Below are 22251 nucleotides of genomic sequence, written 5' to 3'. Positions count from 1 at the left end.
ACTGATCCAGTTCAACCAGCTCAAATGAACCAGTTCAAATGAACAAGTTCAAATGAACCAGTTCAAATGAACAAGTTCAAATGAACTAGTTCAAATGAACAAGTTCAAATGAACAAGTTCAAATGAACAAGTTCAAATGAATCAGTTCAAATGAACAAGTTCAACTGAACTAGTTCAAATGAACTAATTCAAATGAATCAGTTCAAATGAACTAGTTCAAATGAACCAGTTCAAATGAACCAGTTCAAATGAACAAGTTCAAATGAATCAGTAAAAATGAACCAGCTCAAATGAACCAGTTCAAATGAACCAGTTCAAAGTAACTATTTTAAATGAAGTAGTTCAAATGAACCAGCTCAAATGAACCAGTTCAAATGAATCAGTTCAAATGAACCAGTTCAAATGAATCAGTTCAACTAATCAAGTTCAAATGAACAAGTTCAACCAGCTCAAATGCACCAGTTCAAATGAACCAGTTCAAATGAACCAGTTCAAATTAACCAGTTCAAATGAACCAGTTCAACCAGCTCAAATGAACCAGTTCAAATGAACCAGTTCAAATGAACCAGTTCAAATTAACCAGTTCAAATGAACCAGATAAAATGAACCAGTTCAAAGTAACTATTTTAAATGAAGTAGTTCAAATGAACCAGTTCAAATTAACCAGTTCAAATGAATCAGTTCAAATGAACCAGTTCAAATGAATCAGTTCAAATAATCAAGTTCAAATGAACAAGTTCAACCAGCTCAAATGCACCAGTTCAAATGAACCAGCTAAAATGAACCAGTTCAAATGAATCAGTTCAAATGAACCAGTTCAAATGAATCAGTTCAAATAATCAAGTTCAAATGAACAAGTTCAACCAGTTCAAATTAACCAGTTCAAATGAACCAGTTCAAATGAACCAGTTCAAATGAACCAGTTCAAATTAACCAGTTCAAATGAACCAGTTCAAATGAACCAGTTCAAATGAACCAGTTCAAATAAACGAGTTCAAATGAACTAGTTCAAATGAACAAGTTCAAATGAACTAATTCAAATGAATCAGTTCAAATACACCAGTTCAAATGAATCAGTTCAAATAAACAAGTTCAACTGAACTAGTTCAAATGAACAAGTTCAAATGAACTAGTTCAAATGAACAAGTTCAAATGAACTAGTTCAAATGAACAAGTTTAAATGAACTAATTCAAATGAACCAGTTCAAATGAACTAACTCAAATGAACAAGTTCAAATGAACTAGTTCAAAGGAACTAATTCAACTGATCCAGTTCAACCAGCTCAAATGAACCAGTTCAAATGAACAAGTTCAAATGAACCAGTTCAAATGAACAAGTTCAAATGAACTAGTTCAAATGAACAAGTTCAAATGAACAAGTTCAAATGAACAAGTTCAAATGAATCAGTTCAAATGAACAAGTTCAACTGAACTAGTTCAAATGAACTAATTCAAATGAATCAGTTCAAATGAACTAGTTCAAATGAACCAGTTCAAATGAACCAGTTCAAATGAACAAGTTCAAATGAATCAGTAAAAATGAACCAGCTCAAATGAACCAGTTCAAATGAACCAGTTCAACCAGCTCAAATGAACCAGTTCAAATGAACCAGTTCAAATGAACCAGTTCAAATTAACCAGTTCAAATGAACCAGTTCAAATGAACCAGTTCAAATGAACCAGTTCAAATGAACTAGTTCAAATGAACAAGTTCAAATGAATCAGTTCAAATGAACTAGTTCAAATGAGAAAGTACTAATGAACTAGTTCAAATGAGCTAGTTCAAATAAACTAGTTCAAATGAACTAGTTCAAATGAACTACTTCAAATGAACTTGTTCAAATGAACCAGTTCAATCAGCTCAAATGAACAAGTTCAAATGAACCAGTTCAAATGAACTGTTTCAAATGAAGAAGTTCAAATGAACTAGTTCACATGAACAAGTTCAAATGAACTAATTCAAATGAATCAGTTCAAATGAACTAATTCAAATGAACAAGTTCAAATGAACTAGTTCAAATGAACAAGTTCAAATGAACAAGTTTAAATGAACTAGTTCAAATGAACAAGTTCAACTGAATCAGTTCAAATGAACCAGTTCAAATGAATCAGTTCAAATGAACAAGTTCAAATGAACAAGTTCAACTGAACAAGTTCAAATGAACTCGTTCAATTGCTCAAGTTCAAATGAACTAGTTAAAATGAACAAGTTTTAATGAACTAATTCCAATGAATCAGTTCAGATGAACTAATTCAAATGAACAAGTTAAAATCGTTCAACTGAACCAGTTCAACCAGCTCAAATGAACCATTTCAAATGAACCAGTTCAAATGAACTATTTTAAATGAAGTAGTTCAAATGAACCAGCTCAAATGAACCAGTTCAAAGGAACCAGTTCAAATGAACTAATTCAAGTTAATCAGTTCATATGAACTAGTTCAAATGAACCATTTCAAATGAACAAGTTCAAATGAATCAGTTCAAATGAATAAGTTCAACTGAACTAGTTCAAATGAACAAGTTCAAATGAACTAGTTCAAATGAACATGTTTAAATGAATCAGTTCAAATGAACAGGTTTAAATGAATCAGTTCAAATGAACACGTTCAACTGAACTAGTTCAAATGAACAAGTTCAAATGAACTAGTTCAAATGACCAAGTTCAAATGAACTAGTTGAAATAAACAAGTTCAACTGAACTAGTTCAATTGAACCAGTTGATATGAACAAGTTCAAATGAATCAGTTAAAATGAACCAGTACAAATGAACCAGTTCAAATGAACAAGTTCAAATGAACTAGTTCAAATGAACTAATTCAAATGAATCAGTTCAAATGAACTAGTTCAAATGAACAAGTTGAAATGAACTAGTTCAAATGAACAAGTTCAAATGAATCAGTTAAAATGAACCAGTACAAATGAACCAGTTCAAATGAACCAGTTCAAATGAATCAGTTCAAATGAACCAGTTCAAATGAGTCAGTTCAAATAATCAAGTTCAAATGAACAAGTTCAACCAGCTCAAATGAACCAGTTCAAATGAACCAGTTCAAATTAATCAGTTCAAATGGACCAGAGTAGTAAGGAACTGTCTGTTTTGGAGCGGAAGTCTGTTTTGGAGCGGAAGTGACGTCACATCCGGTTTAGATAAGGTTTTTTGGGAGTGGAAGTCTGTTTTGGAGCGGAAGTCTGTTTTGGAGCGGAAGTGACGTCACATCCGGTTTAGATAAGGTTTTTTGGGAGTGGAAGTCTGTTTTGGAGCGGAAGTCTGTTTTGGAGCGGAAGTGACGTCACATCCGGTTTAGATAAGGTTTTTTGAAATGAAATGAAGTAGTTCAAATGAACCAGTTCAAATTAACCAGTTCAAATGAATCAGTTCAAATGAACCAGTTCAAATGAATCAGTTCAAATAATCAAGTTCAAATGAACAAGTTCAACCAGCTCAAATGCACCAGTTCAAATGAACCAGCTAAAATGAACCAGTTCAAATGAATCAGTTCAAATGAACCAGTTCAAATGAATCAGTTCAAATAATCAAGTTCAAATGAACAAGTTCAACCAGTTCAAATTAACCAGTTCAAATGAACCAGTTCAAATGAACCAGTTCAAATGAACCAGTTCAAATTAACCAGTTCAAATGAACCAGTTCAAATGAACCAGTTCAAATAAACGAGTTCAAATGAACTAGTTCAAATGAACAAGTTCAAATGAACAAGTTCAAATGAACTAGTTCAAATGAACTAGTTCAAATGAACAAGTTTAAATGAACTAATTCAAATGAACCAGTTCAAATGAACTAACTCAAATGAACAAGTTCAAATGAACTAGTTCAAAGGAACTAATTCAACTGATCCAGTTCAACCAGCTCAAATGAACCAGTTCAAATGAACAAGTTCAAATGAACTAGTTCAAATGAACAAGTTCAAATGAACAAGTTCAAATGAACAAGTTCAAATGAATCAGTTCAAATGAACAAGTTCAACTGAACTAGTTCAAATGAACTAATTCAAATGAATCAGTTCAAATGAACTAGTTCAAATGAACCAGTTCAAATGAACCAGTTCAAATGAACAAGTTCAAATGAATCAGTAAAAATGAACCAGCGCAAATGAACCAGTTCAAATGAACCAGTTCAACCAGCTCAAATGAACCAGTTCAAATGAACCAGTTCAAATGAACCAGTTCAAATTAACCAGTTCAAATGAACCAGTTCAAATGAACCAGTTCAAATGAACCAGTTCAAATGAACTAGTTCAAATGAACAAGTTCAAATGAATCAGTTCAAATGAACTAGTTCAAATGAGAAAGTACTAATGAACTAGTTCAAATGAGCTAGTTCAAATAAACTAGTTCAAATGAACTAGTTCAAATGAACTACTTCAAATGAACTTGTTCAAATGAACCAGTTCAATCAGCTCAAATGAACAAGTTCAAATGAACCAGTTCAAATGAACTGTTTCAAATGAAGAAGTTCAAATGAACTAGCTCACATGAACAAGTTCAAATGAACTAATTCAAATGAATCAGTTCAAATGAACTAATTCAAATGAACAAGTTCAAATGAACTAGTTCAAATGAACAATTTCAAATGAACAAGTTCAAATGAACTAGTTCAAATGAACAAGTTCAACTGAATCAGTTCAAATGAACCAGTTCAAATGAATCAGTTCAAATGAACAAGTTCAAATGAACAAGTTCAACTGAACAAGTTCAAATGAACTCGTTCAATTGCTCAAGTTCAAATGAACTAGTTAAAATGAACAAGTTTTAATGAACTAATTCCAATGAATCAGTTCAGATGAACTAATTCAAATGAACAAGTTAAAATCGTTCAACTGAACCAGTTCAACCAGCTCAAATGAACCATTTCAAATGAACCAGTTCAAATGAACTATTTTAAATGAAGTAGTTCAAATGAACCAGCTCAAATGAACCAGTTCAAAGGAACCAGTTCAAATGAACTAATTCAAGTAAATCAGTTCATATGAACTAGTTCAAATGAACCATTTCAAATGAACAAGTTCAAATGAATCAGTTCGAATGAATAAGTTCAACTGAACTAGTTCAAATGAACAAGTTCAAATGAACTAGTTCAAATGAACAAGTTTAAATGAATCAGTTCAAATGAACAGGTTTAAATGAATCAGTTCAAATGAACACGTTCAACTGAACTAGTTCAAATGAACAAGTTCAAATGAACTAGTTCAAATGACCAAGTTCAAATGAACTAGTTGAAATAAACAAGTTCAACTGAACTAGTTCAATTGAACCAGTTGATATGAACAAGTTCAAATGAATCAGTTAAAATGAACCAGTACAAATGAACCAGTTCAAATGAACAAGTTCAAATGAACTAGTTCAAATGAACTAATTCAAATGAATCAGTTCAAATGAACTAGTTCAAATGAACAAGTTGAAATGAACCAGTTCAAATGAACAAGTTCAAATGAATCAGTTAAAATGAACCAGTACAAATGAACCAGTTCAAATGAACCAGTTCAAATGAATCAGTTCAAATGAACCAGTTCAAATGAGTCAGTTCAAATAATCAAGTTCAAATGAACAAGTTCAACCAGCTCAAATGAACCAGTTCAAATGAACCAGTTCAAATGAACCAGTTCAAATGAACCAGTTCAAATTAATCAGTTCAAATGGACCAGAGTAGTAAGGAACTGTCTGTTTTGGAGCGGAAGTCTGTTTTGGAGCGGAAGTGACGTCACATCCGGTTTAGATAAGGTTTTTTGGGAGTGGAAGTCTGTTTTGGAGCGGAAGTCTGTTTTGGAGCGGAAGTGACGTCACATCCGGTTTAGATAAGGTTTTTTGGGAGTGGAAGTCTGTTTTGGAGCGGAAGTCTGTTTTGGAGCGGAAGTGACGTCACATCCGGTTTAGATAAGGTTTTTTGGGAGTGGAAGTCTGTTTTGGAGCGGAAGTCTGTTATGGAGCGGAAGTGACGTCATATCCGCTTTAGACAAGGTTTTTTTTTTGGAGTGGAAGTCTGTTTTGGAGCGGAAGTCTGTTTTGAAGTGGAAGTGACATCATATCCTGTTTGTATATTTTTTTCAAGGTCACGTGATGACTTAACAACAATAACAACAAACATAACTCTTACATCTCATGGCAATTTTGTTCAAGATCACGTGGTGGCTCAACAACAATAGCTTGAGATAAGAACGTGATGACTCAGCAACAATAGCTTGAGATATGGGTGGAGGCGACGCGTGGAACCAAGATCAAGGTCAGCAGCCAAGATCAAGGCCAGCAAAGCCAAGGTGATGACTCAGCAACAATAGCTTGAGATAAGGGTGGAGGCGACGCGTGGAACCAAGATCAAGGTTAGCAGCCAAGATCAAGGCCAGCAAAGCCAAGTTTGAGATAAGGGGGCGTGAGAGTTTTTTTTGTGAGTGATATGCATGCGTAAAAACAAAAAACAAAAAAACAAAAAAAAGTTGTGATAAGGGGTAGTGATGGCGCGTGGGACCAAGATCAAGGCCAGCAAAGCCAAGCTTGAGATAAGGTATGCATACGTAAAAACAAAAAAAAAATGTTGTGATAAGGAGGGTGATGGCGCGTGGAGTGTGAGAAAAAATGAGAAGAAATGCTTACTAAAATAACCGAAAGAGGTTTTAGAATAGCTTTACATTTTCGGGAAATCACTTCATTGACAAGCGCAAGTGAGTGTAGTGTTTCTGAAAAAATGGTGCGATATTGTGTAACGTGTAATCTGCGTGTAAATAAAACTCGATGGAGCAATCATCTTCGAACAAACGAGCACAAGAATAACGCGTTTAAGTCGTTGGATGGACGTGTAAAGCTGTCTTCGAGCGGCTTTCAAAACCGCATCTGTACATATCGTTTTGAGGCATAGTCTGTGGTACTTGGTCCCTAATACTTCGTACCTAGCAGCTGGTACAGGGGTACCCAAGTCACAATGTACCACACTTCCAAGTACCATTTGTTAAGGTATTACTAATCACGAATCTGGCAAGTGCAGCAAGCTTGCATTTTGATTCATTGGACTGTGGTAATCTATATATAGATATAGATATACATATATAGCTATATATATATATGTATATATTTATATATATAGATAAGTAAGAGAGTTGTATGCAGCACTTCTTTATATGGAAGTCTTATATGCAACGTCTTTTGTTTATGTTTTTTTGTTGTTGTTTATGTTTATGTATGTGCAGTCAAACTTTGGATCTACTCGTAGCATTATCATAGATTATAGTATTAGTTAACTGTGCTTGCAGAACCAAAATCAACTTCATTTTACATTTTGTTTGAAATGCGAAACTTAAATAGTCAGAACTCGGGCTACAAAACAATTTCAAGTTACGTGTAAATGTGTCTTCTGTGTGTGTGTGTGTGTGTGTGTGTGTTGGGCATGATATATGTCTCTAGTTAACTGTTATTGGTGTTTGTGTATTGTTCTTTTAAACGCTTCTGGGAAAACTAACTAACTGATCTGATCTGATCTAATCTGGTCGAACCGGATCGAATCGGATCTGATCTGATCTGATCTGGTTTGCCGATCTAGCTGTGCACAAACTGTTGGAGCAGTATTAGCCATGGCATTGTGATGATTAGTATGATTTGTTGATAACCGTTAGCGAATGAGTATAAACTTTTACTAGAATTGCACATATCTTCCTCACAAAAGCACATATGTCCATTGCCTGAACTTTCCATCATGCACACGTGATCGACCTTGAATAAATTGATTTGTAATTGTGACGTACACATGCGTCGCACCACCTCGTAGGCTGCAAGAACAAGGACAAGCATAAAATCACATATCGGGACGTGTGTGACTCGTGACTCGTGACACGTGACTCGTGGCTCGTGACCCATGACGCGTTACTTACGTGATCGCTGATGTCGCACCATCTTCACACAGCAGCCATTGCAGGTCATCAAAGGCGGCTGATCATGCGGCAGCGCCGTATAGTTGAACGGATCCTTGCAACGTGCATCCGTCCACGAATCGCACTCGTAACAGTAAATCGAACGCGCTGCAGTATAAAGCACAACATATATATTAACGAACAGCATTAATCACGCCTGAAAACAGAATTCGGCTGCTCATCTGGAATACAGCAAGCGTATCACTATATATATACATATATCAACTCTAACTATGTCATTCCTACAAAATTGCATGCAATTACAGTGTTAAATTGGAACAAGTATGCGACAACGTGAAACAGAAAAAAGTGAATTTGTTGGCAAAATTTATTGCAACTTTTATAGCAATCAAATTTTTATATATATATATATCAAATTTTATAGCGATATTTATAGCAACTTTTATGATAACTTTTATAGCAATGTTTATAGCAACTTTTATAACAAAGTCTATAGCGACTAGTATGTCAATTTTTATAGCAACTTTTACATCAACTTTTCTAGCAACTTTTATAAAAAATTTTTTAGCATCCTTTTTACAATTATAGATAATTTTATAGCAGATTTTGTATAGCATTATTGTAGCATTGCGTTAGGTGCATTATCGAAAACCTTTTCATTGTGTTTTGCCTTGGCTGTAAGCGTAAATAATGTTCTAAATATATACAAGATGTTCGACTAACAAATACCCTGCCTTCTTCAATTTATGTACATAAAGTTTTTTCAAGTATTTGCCTATATTGATACTCGTTCAAGGAGTAAGAAGAGTATATTAGCTTTGGAGCAATTTATGTTTATCTTTGTTTAAATGTTGCATGTCATGTCTCAAAAAGTGTAAAGAGATCTGGAAAATTACTTATATAAATTGGATTTTACTTTATCATGCTTAGCATAAAAATTATAATTTTATTGACGAACATCAAATCTGAAATATATCCTTGTGTATAGAGCTTCCCTTTAGAAATTCTTGAAGACCAATTCTTCTTCTTCAACAATTTTGCTCGACAGGAGCTGCTGAGCTTAATTGTTAAGTCACTCTTTATATTTATTTAAAATAATATATACAACACTATTGGAGGGCGTGGCAAATATATAAGAAATATTTTAAATAAATTTGTATTTATACATTTTGTTTAATGATTTGGGGTGGGTTATTCGCTTTGTCTTGGATCTTGAATTGTGAAAGCTTTCTAAGATTACATAGAAACTGCATCTAAGAATAATTTTCAAAATCAAGACCAAAGGCTAGGGAGTCATAATTACATCAGCTTTAGCTGTCAAGAAATCTTCAGATAAGGTCTTCAGATTAGACTTAAAGTTAAAATTTGAGCATAAGCCTTCAACTTAGATATATTGAGGTATATTTCAGCTATACTTGTGTCATCTTTTCAGACTAGCCTTTAAATAGGATGCTATAAATATTTATATATATATATCTGCTCTTTTATGGATCTTCTATTGTGTAACTTAAGTTAAAAGTTTCAGCATTAAATATTTTATAGACACTAATTTTTCGACTACATCTGATTGTTTAACTAATACAGATTATCTACAAGATGCTATTTGATAGGCCAGAAAAAATTGTTTTTTATTTCAATATATTTTTCAATAACTAAATATTAATCATTCATATGAAATGTGAAGAGATAAAAGCAGAAAGAAGTGTTCATTGCACATTCAGTGATAAGGAAATGTGAATTAGTTAGTCAAAGCAACTGCAACATGTGTTATCTAGTTAAACTACCAAATTCACATTTCCTTATCACTGAATGTGCAATGAACACTTCATAAAAGATCCATAAAAGAGCAGATATATATACATAAATATTTATAGCATTCTATTTAAAGGCTAGTCTGAAAAGATGACACAAGTATAGCTGAAATATACCTCAATATATCTAAGTTGAAGGCTTATGCTCAAATCAACTTTAAGTCTAATCTGAAGACCTTATCTGAAGATTTCTTGACAGCTAAAGCTGATGTAATTATGATTCCCTAGCCTTTGGTCTTGATTTTGAAAATTATTCTTAGATGCAGTTTCTATGTAATATTAGAAAGCTTTCACAATTCAAGATCCAAGACAAAGCGAATAACCCACCCCAAATCATTAAACAAAATGTATAAATACAAATTTATTTAAAATATTTCTTATATATTTGCCACGCCCTCCAATAGTGTTGTATATATTATTTTAAATAAATATAAAGAGTGACTTAACAATTAAGCTCAGCAGCTCCTGTCGAGCAAAATTGTTGAAGAAGAAGAATTGGTCTTCAAGAATTTCTAAAGGGAAGCTCTATACACAAGGATATATTTCAGATTTGATGTTCGTCAATAAAATTATAATTTTTATGCTAAGCATGATAAAGTAAAATCCAATTTATATAAGTAATTTTCCAGATCTCTTTACACTTTTTGAGACATGACATGCAACATTTAAACAAAGATAAACATAAATTGCTCCAAAGCTAATATACTCTTCTTACTCCTTGAACGAGTATCAATATAGGCAAATACTTGAAAAAACTTTATGTACATAAATTGAAGAAGGCAGGGTATTTGTTAGTCGAACATCTTGTATATATTTAGAACATTATTTACGCTTACAGCCAAGGCAAAACACAATGAAAAGGTTTTCGATAATGCACCTAACGCAATGCTACAATAATGCTATACAAAATCTGCTATAAAATTATCTATAATTGTAAAAAGGATGCTAAAAAATTTTTTATAAAAGTTGCTAGAAAAGTTGATGTAAAAGTTGCTATAAAAATTGACATACTAGTCGCTATAGACTTTGTTATAAAAGTTGCTATAAACATTGCTATAAAAGTTATCATAAAAGTTGCTATAAATATCGCTATAAAATTTGATATATATATATATAAAAATTTGATTGCTATAAAAGTTGCTATAAATTTTGCCAACAAATTCACTTTTTTCTGTTTCACGTTGTCGCATACTTGTTCCAATTTAACACTGTAATTGCATGCAATTTTGTAGGAATGACATAGTTAGAGTTGATATATGTATATATATAGTGATACGCTTGCTGTATTCCAGATGAGCAGCCGAATTCTGTTTTCAGGCGTGATTAATGCTGTTCGTTAATATATATGTTGTGCTTTATACTGCAGCGCGTTCGATTTACTGTTACGAGTGCGATTCGTGGACGGATGCACGTTGCAAGGATCCGTTCAACTATACGGCGCTGCCGCATGATCAGCCGCCTTTGATGACCTGCAATGGCTGCTGTGTGAAGATGGTGCGACATCAGCGATCACGTAAGTAACGCGTCATGGGTCACGAGCCACGAGTCACGTGTCACGAGTCACGAGTCACACACGTCCCGATATGTGATTTTATGCTTGTCCTTGTTCTTGCAGCCTACGAGGTGGTGCGACGCATGTGTACGTCACAATTACAAATCAATTTATTCAAGGTCGATCACGTGTGCATGATGGAAAGTTCAGGCAATGGACATATGTGCTTTTGTGAGGAAGATATGTGCAATTCTAGTAAAAGTTTATACTCATTCGCTAACGGTTATCAACAAATCATACTAATCATCACAATGCCATGGCTAATACTGCTCCAACAGTTTGTGCACAGCTAGATCGGCAAACCAGATCAGATCAGATCAGATCCGATTCGATCCGGTTCGACCAGATTAGATCAGATCAGATCAGTTAGTTAGTTTTCCCAGAAGCGTTTAAAAGAACAATACACAAACACCAATAACAGTTAACTAGAGACATATATCATGCCCAACACACACACACACACACACACACACACACACAGAAGACACATTTACACGTAACTTGAAATTGTTTTGTAGCCCGAGTTCTGACTATTTAAGTTTCGCATTTCAAACAAAATGTAAAATGAAGTTGATTTTGGTTCTGCAAGCACAGTTAACTAATACTATAATCTATGATAATGCTACGAGTAGATCCAAAGTTTGACTGCACATACATAAACATAAACAACAACAAAAAAACATAAACAAAAGACGTTGCATATAAGACTTCCATATAAAGAAGTGCTGCATACAACTCTCTTACTTATCTATATATATAAATATATACATATATATATATATAGCTATATATGTATATCTATATCTATATATAGATTACCACAGTCCAATGAATCAAAATGCAAGCTTGCTGCACTTGCCAGATTCGTGATTAGTAATACCTTAACAAATGGTACTTGGAAGTGTGGTACATTGTGACTTGGGTACCCCTGTACCAGCTGCTAGGTACGAAGTATTAGGGACCAAGTACCACAGACTATGCCTCAAAACGATATGTACAGATGCGGTTTTGAAAGCCGCTCGAAGACAGCTTTACACGTCCATCCAACGACTTAAACGCGTTATTCTTGTGCTCGTTTGTTCGAAGATGATTGCTCCATCGAGTTTTATTTACACGCAGATTACACGTTACACAATATCGCACCATTTTTTCAGAAACACTACACTCACTTGCGCTTGTCAATGAAGTGATTTCCCGAAAATGTAAAGCTATTCTAAAACCTCTTTCGGTTATTTTAGTAAGCATTTCTTCTCATTTTTTCTCACACTCCACGCGCCATCACCCTCCTTATCACAACATTTTTTTTTTGTTTTTACGTATGCATACCTTATCTCAAGCTTGGCTTTGCTGGCCTTGATCTTGGTCCCACGCGCCATCACTACCCCTTATCACAACTTTTTTTTGTTTTTTTGTTTTTTGTTTTTACGCATGCATATCACTCACAAAAAAAACTCTCACGCCCCCTTATCTCAAACTTGGCTTTGCTGGCCTTGATCTTGGCTGCTAACCTTGATCTTGGCTCCACGCGTCGCCTCCACCCTTATCTCAAGCTATTGTTGCTGAGTCATCACCTTGGCTTTGCTGGCCTTGATCTTGGCTGCTGACCTTGATCTTGGTTCCACGCGTCGCCTCCACCCATATCTCAAGCTATTGTTGCTGAGTCATCACGTTCTTATCTCAAGCTATTGTTGTTGAGCCACCACGTGATCTTGAACAAAATTGCCATGAGATGTAAGAGTTATGTTTGTTGTTATTGTTGTTAAGTCATCACGTGACCTTGAAAAAAATATACAAACAGGATATGACGTCACTTCCACTTCAAAACAGACTTCCGCTCCAAAACAGACTTCCACTCCAAAAAAAAAACCTTGTCTAAAGCGGATATGACGTCACTTCCGCTCCAAAACAGACTTCCGCTCCAAAACAGACTTCCACTCCCAAAAAACCTTATCTAAACCGGATGTGACGTCACTTCCGCTCCAAAACAGACTTCCGCTCCAAAACAGACTTCCACTCCCAAAAAACCTTATCTAAACCGGATGTGACGTCACTTCCGCTCCAAAACAGACTTCCGCTCCAAAACAGACTTCCACTCCCAAAAAACCTTATCTAAACCGGATGTGACGTCACTTCCGCTCCAAAACAGACAGTTCCTTACTACTGACCAGTTCAACCAGCTCAAATGAACCAGTTCAAATGAACCAGTTCAAATTAACCAGTTCAAATGAACCAGTTCAAATAAACCAGTTCAAATGAACCAGTTCAAATGAACTAGTTAAAATGAACAAGTTCTAATGAACTAATTCCAATGAATCAGTTCAGATGAACTAATTCAAATGAACAAGTTCAAATTAACTAGTTCAAATGAACTCGTTCAACTGAACCAGTTCAACCAGCTCAAATGAACCATTTCAAATGAACCAGTTCAAATGAACTATTTTAAATGAAGTAGTTCAAATGAACCAGCTCAAATGAACCAGTTCAAATGAACCAGTTCAAATGAACTAATTCAAGTAAATCAGTTCATATGAACTAGTTCAAATGAACCAGTTCAAATGAACAAGTTCAAATGAATCAGTTCAAATGAATAAGTTCAACTGAACTAGTTCAAATGAACAAGTTCAAATGAACTAGTTCAAATGAACAAGTTTAAATGAATCAGTTCAAATGAACAGGTTTAAATGAATCAGTTCAAATGAACACGTTCAACTGAACTAGTTCAAATGAACAAGTTCAACTGAACTAGTTCAAATGAACCAGTTGATATGAACAAGTTCAAATGAATCAGTTAAAATGAACCAGTACAAATGAACCAATTCAAATGAACTAGTTCAAATGAACTAGTTCAAATGAACAAGTTCAAATGAATCAGTTCAAATGAACTAGTTCAAATGAACTAGTTCAAATGAATCGGTTCAAATGAACAAACTCAAATGAACTAGTTCAAATGAACTGATTCAAATGAATCAGTTCAAATGAACTATTTCAAATGAACAAGTTCAAATGAATCAGTTCAAATACACCAGTTCAAATGAATCAGTTCAAATGAACTAATTCAAATGAACAAGTTCAAATGAACTAGTTCAAATGAACTAGTTCAACTGATCCAGTTCAACCAGCTCAAATGAACCAGTTCAAATGAACAAGTTCAAATGAACAAGTTCAAATGAACAAGTTCAAATGAACTAGTTCAAATGAACAAGTTCAAATGAACCAGTTTAAATGAACCAGTTCAAATGAACTAGTTCAAATGAATAAGTTCAAATGAATCAGTTCAAATGAACTAGTTCAAATGAGAAAGTACTAATGAACTAGTTCAAATGAGCTAGTTCAAATAAACTAGCTCAAATGAACTAGTTCAAATGAACTACTTCAAATGAACTTGTTCAAATGAACCAGTTCAATCAGCTCAAATGAACAAGTTCAAATGAACCAGTTCAAATGAACTGTTTCAAATGAAGAAGTTCAAATGAACTAGTTCACATGAACAAGTTCAAATGAACAAATTCAAATGAATCAGTTCAAATGAACTAATTCAAATGAACAAGTTCAAATGAACTACTTCAAATGAACTTGTTCAAATGAACCAGTTCAATCAGCTCAAATGAACAAGTTCAAATGCACCAGTTCAAATGAACTGTTTCAAATGAAGAAGTTCAAATGAACTAGTTCACATGAACAAGTTCAAATGAACTAAATCAAATGAATCAGTTCAAATGAACTAATTCAAATGAACAAGTTCAAATGAACTAGTTCAAATGAACAAGTTCAAATGAACTAGTTCAAATGAACAAGTTCAACTGAATCAGTTCAAATGAACCAGTTCAAATGAATCAGTTCAAATGAACAAGTTCAATTGAACTAGTTCAAATGAACAAGTTCAAATGAACTCGTTCAAATGCTCAAGTTCAAATGAACTAGTTAAAATGAACAAGTTCTAATGATCTAATTCCAATGAATCAGTTCAGATGAAATAATTCAAATGAACAAGTTCAAATTAACTAGTTCAAATGAACTCGTTCAACTGAACCAGTTCAACCAGCTCAAATGAACCATTTCAAATGAACCAGTTCAAATGAACCAGTTCAAATGAACTATTTTATATGAAGTAGTTCAAATGAACCAGCTCAAATGAACCAGTTCAAATGAACCAGTTCAAATGAACCAGTTCAAATGAACCAGTTCAAATGAACTAATTCAAATAAATCAGTTCAACTGAACTAGTTCAAATGAGCAAGTTCAAATGAACTAGTTCAACTAAACCAGTTCAAACAGCTCGAATGAACTAGTTCATATGAACCAGTTCAAATGAACAAGTTCAAATGAACTACTTCAAATGAATAAGTTCAAATGAACTAGTTCAAATGAACAAGTTTAAATGAATCAGTTCAAATGAACAGGTTTAAATGAATCAGTTCAAATGAACAAGTTCAACTGAACTAGTTCAAATGAACTAGTTCAGATTACCAAGTTCAAATGAACTAGTTCAGATGACCAAGTTCAAATGAACTAGTTGAAATAAACAAGTTCAACTGAACTAGTTCAAATGAACCAGTTGATATGAACAAATTCAAATGAATCAGTTAAAATGAACCAGATCAAATGAATCAGTTCAAATAATCAAGTTCAACTGAACTAGTTCAAATGAACAAGTTCAAATGAACTAGTTCAAATGAACATGTTCAAATGAACTAGTTCAAATTAACTAATTCAAATGAATCAGTTCAAATGAACTATTTCAAATGAACAAGTTCAAATGAATCAGTTCAAATACACCAGTTCAAATGAATCAGTTCAAATAAACAAGTTCAACTGAACTAGTTCAAATGAACAAGTTCAAATGAACTAGTTCAAATGAACAAGTTCAAATGAACTAGTTCAAATGAACAAGTTCAAATGAACAAGTTCAAATGAACTAATTCAAATGAATCAGTTCAAATGAACTAATTCAAATGAACAAGTTCAAATGAACTAGTTCAAATGAACTAGTTCAACTGATCCAGTTCAACCAGCTCAAATGAACCAGTTCAAATGAACAAGTTCAAATGAACTAGTTCAAATGAACAAGTTCAAATGAACTAGTTCAAATGAACAAGTTCAAATGAATCAGTTCAAATGAACAAGTTCAACTGAACAAGTTCAACTGAACTAGTTCAAATGAACAAGTTCAAATGAACTAATTCAAATGAATCAGTTCAAATGAACTAGTTCAAATGAACAAGTTCAAATGAACCAGTTCAAATGAACGAGTTCAAATGAATCAGTTAAAATGAACCAGTACAAATGAACCAGTTCAAATGAACCAGTTCAAATGAATCAGTTCAAATGAACCAGTTCAAATGAAACAGTTCAAATAAACAAGTTTAACTGACCTAGTTCAAATGAACAAGTTCAACCAGATCAAATGAACCAGTTCAAATGAACCAGTTCAAATGAACCAGTTCAAATTAACTAGTTTAAATGAACCAGTTCAACCAGCTCAAATGAACCAGCTCAAATAAACCAGTTCAAATGAACCAGTTCAAATTAACCAGTTCAAATGAGCCAGTTCAAAAGAACCAGTTCAAAGTAACTATTTTAAATGTAGTAGTTCAAATGAACCAGCTCAAATGAACCAGTTCAAATTAACCAGTTCAAATGAACAAGTTCAAATGAACTAGTTCAAATGAACAAGTTCAAATGAATCAGTTTAATTGAACTAGTTCAAATGAGAAAGTACAAATGAACTAGTTCAAATGAACCAGCTCAAATGAACCAGTTCAAATGAACCAGTTCAAATGAACTAGTTCAAATGAACAAGTTCAAATGAACTAGTTCAAATGAACAAGTTCAAATGAATCAGTTCAAATGAACTAGTTCAAATGAGAAAGTACTAATGAACTAGTTCAAATGAGCTAGTTCAAATAAACTAGTTCAAATGAACTAGTTCAAATTAACTTGTTCAAATGAACCAGTTCAACCAGCTCAAATGAACAAGTGCAAATGAACCAGTTCAAATGAACTGTTTCAAATGAAGAAATTCAAATGAACTAGTTCACATGAACAAGTTCAAATGAACTAATTCAAATGAACAAGTTCAAATGAACTAGTTCAAATGAACAAGTTCAAATGAACAAGTTCAAATGAACTAGTTCAAATGAACAAGTTCAACTGAATCATTTCAAATGAAGCAGTTCAAATGAACCAGTTCAAATGAACCAGTTCAAATGAACTAGTTCAAATGAACAAGTTCAAATGAATCAGTTCAAATGAACTAGTTCAAATGAGCTAGTTCAAATAAACTAGTTCAAATGAACTAGTTCAAATGAACTAGTTCAAATTAACTTGTTCAAATGAACCAGTTCAACCAGCTCAAATGAACAACTTCAAATGAACCAGTTCAAATGAACTGTTTCAAATGAAGAAGATCAAATGAACTAGTTCACATGAACAAGTTGAAATGAACCAATTCAAATGAATCAGTTCAAGTGAACTAATTCAAATGAAGAAGTTCAAATGAACTAGTTCATATGAAAAAGTTCAAATGAACTAATTCAAATGAATCAGTTCAACCAGCTCAAATGGACAAGTTCAAATGAACCAGTTCAAATGATCCAGTTCAAATGAACTGTTTCAAATGAAGAAGTTCAAATGAACTAGTTCACATGAACAAGTTTAAATGAACTAATTCAAATGAATCAGTTCAAATGAACTAATTCAAATGAACAAGTTCAAATGAACTCGTTCAAATGCTCAAGTTCAAATGAACTAGTTAAAATGAACAAGTTCTAGTGAACTAATTCCAATGAATCAGTTCAGATGAACTAATTCAAATGAACAAGTTCAAATTAACTAGTTCAAAAGAACTCGTTCAACTGAACCAGTTCAACCAGCTCAAATGAACCATTTCAAATGAACCAGTTCAAATGAACTAGTTCAAATGAACAAGTTCAAATGAATCAGTTCAATTGAACTAGTTCAAATGAGAAAGTACAAATGAACTAGTTCAAATGAACCAGCTCAAATGAATCAGTTCAAATGAACCAGTTCAAATGAACCAGTTCAGATGAACTAATTCAAATGAACAAGTTCAAATTAACTAGTTCAAATGAACTCGTTCAACTGAACCAGTTCAACCAGCTCAAATGAACCATTTCAAATGAACCAGTTCAAATGAACTATTTTAAATGAAGTAGTTTAAATGAACCAGCTCAAATGAACCAGTTCAAATGAACCAGTTCAAATGAACTAATTCAAATAAATCAGTTCAAATGAACTAGTTGAAATGAACCAGTTCAAATGAACAAGTTCAAATGAACAAGTTCAAATGAACAAGTTCAAATGAATCAGTTCAAATGAATAAGTTCAACTGAACTAGTTCAAATGAACAAGTTCAAATGAACAAGTTCAAATGAACTAGTTCAAATGAACAAGTTTAAATGAATCAGTTCAAATGAACAGGTTTAAATGAATCAGTTCAAATGAACAAGTTCAACTGAACTAGTTCAAATGAACAAGTTCAAATGAACTAGTTCAAATGACCAAGTTCAAATGAACTAGTTGAAATAAACAAGTTCAACTGAACTAGTTCAAATGAACCAGTTGATATGAACAAGTTCAAATGAATCAGTTAAAATGAACCAGTACAAATGAGCCAGTTCAAATGAACTAGTTCAAGTGAACTAGTTCAAATGAACAAGTTCAAATGAACAAGTTCAAATGAATCAGTTCAAATGAACTAGTTCAAATGAATCAGATCAAATGAACCAGTTCAAATGAATCAGTTCAAATAATCAAGTTCAACTGAACTAGTTCAAATGAACAAGTTTAAATGAACTGGTTCAAATGAACAAGTTCAAATGAACAAGTTCAAATGAACTAGTTCAAATGAACTAATTCAAATGATTCAGTTCAAATGAACTAGTTCAAATGAACAAGTTCAAATGAATCAGTTCAAATACACCAGTTCAAATGAATCAGTTCAAATAAACAAGTTCAACTGAACTAGTTCACATAAACAAGTTCAACTGAACTAGTTCACATGAACAAGTTCAAATGAACTAGTTCAAATGAACAAGTTCAAATGAACTAGTTCAAATGAACAAGTTCAAATGAACTAGTTCAAATGAAAAAGTTCAAATGAACTAATTCAAATGAATCAGTTCAAATGAACTAATTCAAATGAACAAGTTCAAATGAACTAGTTCAAATGAACTAGTTCAACTGATCCAGTTCAACCAGCTCAAATGAATGAGAAAGTACAAATGAACTAGTTCATATGAACCAGTTTATATGAACCAGTTCAAATGAACTAGTTCAAATGAACCAGTACAAATGAACAAGTTCAAGTGAACTAGTTCAAATGAACAATTTCAAATGAACTAGTTCAAGTGAACAAGTTCAAATGAACTAGTTCAAGTGAACAAGTTCAAATGAATCAGTTCAAATGAACCAGTTCAAATGAATCAGTTCAAATTAACAAGGTCAACTGAACTTGTTCAAATGAACAAGTTCAAATGAACTCGTTCAACTAAACCAGTTCAACCAGCTTAAATGAACTAGTTCATATGAACCAGTTCAAATGAACAAGTTCAAATGAACTAGTTCAAATGAACAAGTTGAAATGAACTAGTTCAAATGAACAAGTTCAAATGATTCAGATCAATTGAACTAGTTCAAATGAGAAAGTTCAAATGAACCAGTTCAAATGAACCAGCTCAAATGAACCAGTTCAAATGAATCAGTTCAAATGAACCAGTTCAAATGAATCAGTTCAAATAATCAAGTTCAAAAGAACAAGTTCAACCAGCTCAAATGAACCAGTTCCAATATACCAGTTCAAATGAACCAGTTCAAATGAACCAGTTCAAATGAACCAGTTCAAATGAACCAGTTCAAATGAACCAGTTCAAATGAACCAGTTCAAATGAACCAGTTCAAATGAACCAGTTCAAATGAACCAGTTCAAATGAACCAGTTCAAATGAACCAGTTCAAATGAACCAGTTCAAATGAACGAGTTCAAATGAACTAGTTCAAATGAACAAGTTCAAATGAACAAATTCAAATGGACAAGCTCAAATGAACTAGTTCAAATGAACAAATTTAAATGAACCAGTTCAAATGAACCAGTTCAAATGAACCAGTTCAAATGAACCAGTTCAAATGAACCAGTTCAAATGAACCAGTTCAAATGAACAAGTTCAAATGAACTAATTCAAATGAACCAGTTCAAATGAACGAGTTCAAATGAACTAGTTCAAATGAACAAGTTCAAATGAACAAATTCAAATGGACAAGCATAATGAACTAGTTCAAATAAACAAGTTCAACTGACCTAGTTCAAATGAACCAGTTCAACCAGCTCAAATGAACCAGTTCAAATTAACCAGTTTAAATTAACCAGTTCAAATGAACCAGTTCAAATGAACCAGTTCAAATGAACCAGTTCAAATGAACTAGTTCAAATGAACAAGTTCAAATGAACCAGTTCAAATGAACCAGTTCAAATGAACCAGTTCAAATGAACGAGTTCAAATGAACTAGTTCAAATGAACTAGTTCAAATGAACTAGTTCAACTGATCCAGTTCAACCAGCTCAAATGAACCAGTTCAAATGAACAAGTTCAAATGAACTAGTTCAAATGAACTAGTTCAAATGAACAAGTTCAAATGAACAAGTTCAAATGAACAAGTTCAAATGAACAAGTTCAAATGGAGCAGTTCAAATGAACAAGTTCAACTGAACTAGTTCAAATGAACTAATTCAAATGAATCAGTTCAAATGAACGAGTTCAAATGAACAAGTTCAAATGAACCAATTCAAATGACCAAGTTCAAATGAATCAGTTAAAATGAACCAGTACAAATGAACCAGTTCAAATGAACCAGTTCAAATGAATCAGTTCAAATGAACCAGTTCAAATGAATCAGTTCAAATAATCAAGTTCAAATGAACAAGTTCAACCAGCTCAAATGAACCAGTTCAAATGAACCAGTTCAAATGAACCAGTTCAAATTAATCAGTTTAAATGTACCAGTTCAACCCGCTCAAATGAACAAGTTCAAATGAACCAGTTCAAATGAACGGTTTAAAATGAAGAAGTTCAAATGAACTAGTTCACATGAACAAGTTCAAATGAAAGTAGTAAGGAACTGTCTGTTTTGGAGCGGAAGTCTGTTTTGGAGCGGAAGTGACGTCACATCCGGTTTAGATAAGGTTTTTTGGGAGTGGAAGTCTGTTTTGGAGCGGAAGTCTGTTTTGGAGCGGAAGTGACGTCACATCCGGTTTAGATAAGGTTTTTTGGGAGTGGAAGTCTGTTTTGGAGCGGAAGTCTGTTTTGGAGCGGAAGTGACGTCATATCCGCTTTAGACAAGGTTTTTTTTTTGGAGTGGAAGTCTGTTTTGGAGCGGAAGTCTGTTTTGAAGTGGAAGTGACGTCATATCCTGTTTGTATATTTTTTTCAAGGTCACGTGATGACTTAACAACAATAACAACAAACATAACTCTTACATCTCATGGCAATTTTGTTCAAGATCACGTGGTGGCTCAACAACAATAGCTTGAGATAAGAACGTGATGACTCAGCAACAATAGCTTGAGATATGGGTGGAGGCGACGCGTGGAACCAAGATCAAGGTCAGCAGCCAAGATCAAGGCCAGCAAAGCCAAGGTGATGACTCAGCAACAATAGCTTGAGATAAGGGTGGAGGCGACGCGTGGAGCCAAGATCAAGGTTAGCAGCCAAGATCAAGGCCAGCAAAGCCAAGTTTGAGATAAGGGGGCGTGAGAGTTTTTTTTGTGAGTGATATGCATGCGTAAAAACAAAAAACAAAAAAACAAAAAAAAGTTGTGATAAGGGGTAGTGATGGCGCGTGGGACCAAGATCAAGGCCAGCAAAGCCAAGCTTGAGATAAGGTATGCATACGTAAAAACAAAAAAAAAATGTTGTGATAAGGAGGGTGATGGCGCGTGGAGTGTGAGAAAAAATGAGAAGAAATGCTTACTAAAATAACCGAAAGAGGTTTTAGAATAGCT

General features: G+C 33.5%; 2 protein-coding genes across 2 annotated transcripts; one reads left to right on the top strand and one right to left on the bottom strand.

Moving 5' to 3' along the window:
* Positions 1–7540: 7540 nt before the first annotated feature.
* On the bottom strand, positions 7541–8147 carry LOC115483167 (protein quiver-like). Its single transcript, XM_030224327.1, has 2 exons — positions 7873–8147; positions 7541–7770 (listed from the first exon to the last, which is right to left on the bottom strand). The coding sequence occupies exons 1-2, from the start codon at positions 8057–8059 to the stop codon at positions 7541–7543; spliced, it is 417 nt and encodes a 138-aa protein (XP_030080187.1). The 5' UTR covers positions 8060–8147.
* Positions 8148–10921: 2774 nt separating this feature from the next.
* On the top strand, positions 10922–11528 carry LOC115483168 (protein quiver-like). Its single transcript, XM_030224328.1, has 2 exons — positions 10922–11196; positions 11299–11528. The coding sequence occupies exons 1-2, from the start codon at positions 11010–11012 to the stop codon at positions 11526–11528; spliced, it is 417 nt and encodes a 138-aa protein (XP_030080188.1). The 5' UTR covers positions 10922–11009.
* The last annotated feature ends 10723 nt before the right edge of the window (positions 11529–22251 follow it).

This window comes from Drosophila hydei, unplaced genomic scaffold (assembly GCF_003285905.1).
Source record: "Drosophila hydei strain 15085-1641.00,03,60 unplaced genomic scaffold, DhydRS2 tig00000576-arrow-arrow-pilon, whole genome shotgun sequence".
Taxonomy (NCBI): domain Eukaryota; kingdom Metazoa; phylum Arthropoda; class Insecta; order Diptera; family Drosophilidae; genus Drosophila; species Drosophila hydei.
This window is presented reverse-complemented; position numbering and strand designations above follow the sequence as displayed.

Coding starts and splice junctions, on each gene's coding strand:
- LOC115483167 (XM_030224327.1), bottom strand. CDS start 8,059: ATGCTGTTCGTTAATATATATGTTGTGCTTTATACTGCAGCGCGTTCG. Junction 7,771..7,872: donor GGTGCGACATCAGCGATCAC/GTAAGTAACGCG, acceptor TTGTTCTTGCAG/CCTACGAGGTGGTGCGACGC.
- LOC115483168 (XM_030224328.1), top strand. CDS start 11,010: ATGCTGTTCGTTAATATATATGTTGTGCTTTATACTGCAGCGCGTTCG. Junction 11,197..11,298: donor GGTGCGACATCAGCGATCAC/GTAAGTAACGCG, acceptor TTGTTCTTGCAG/CCTACGAGGTGGTGCGACGC.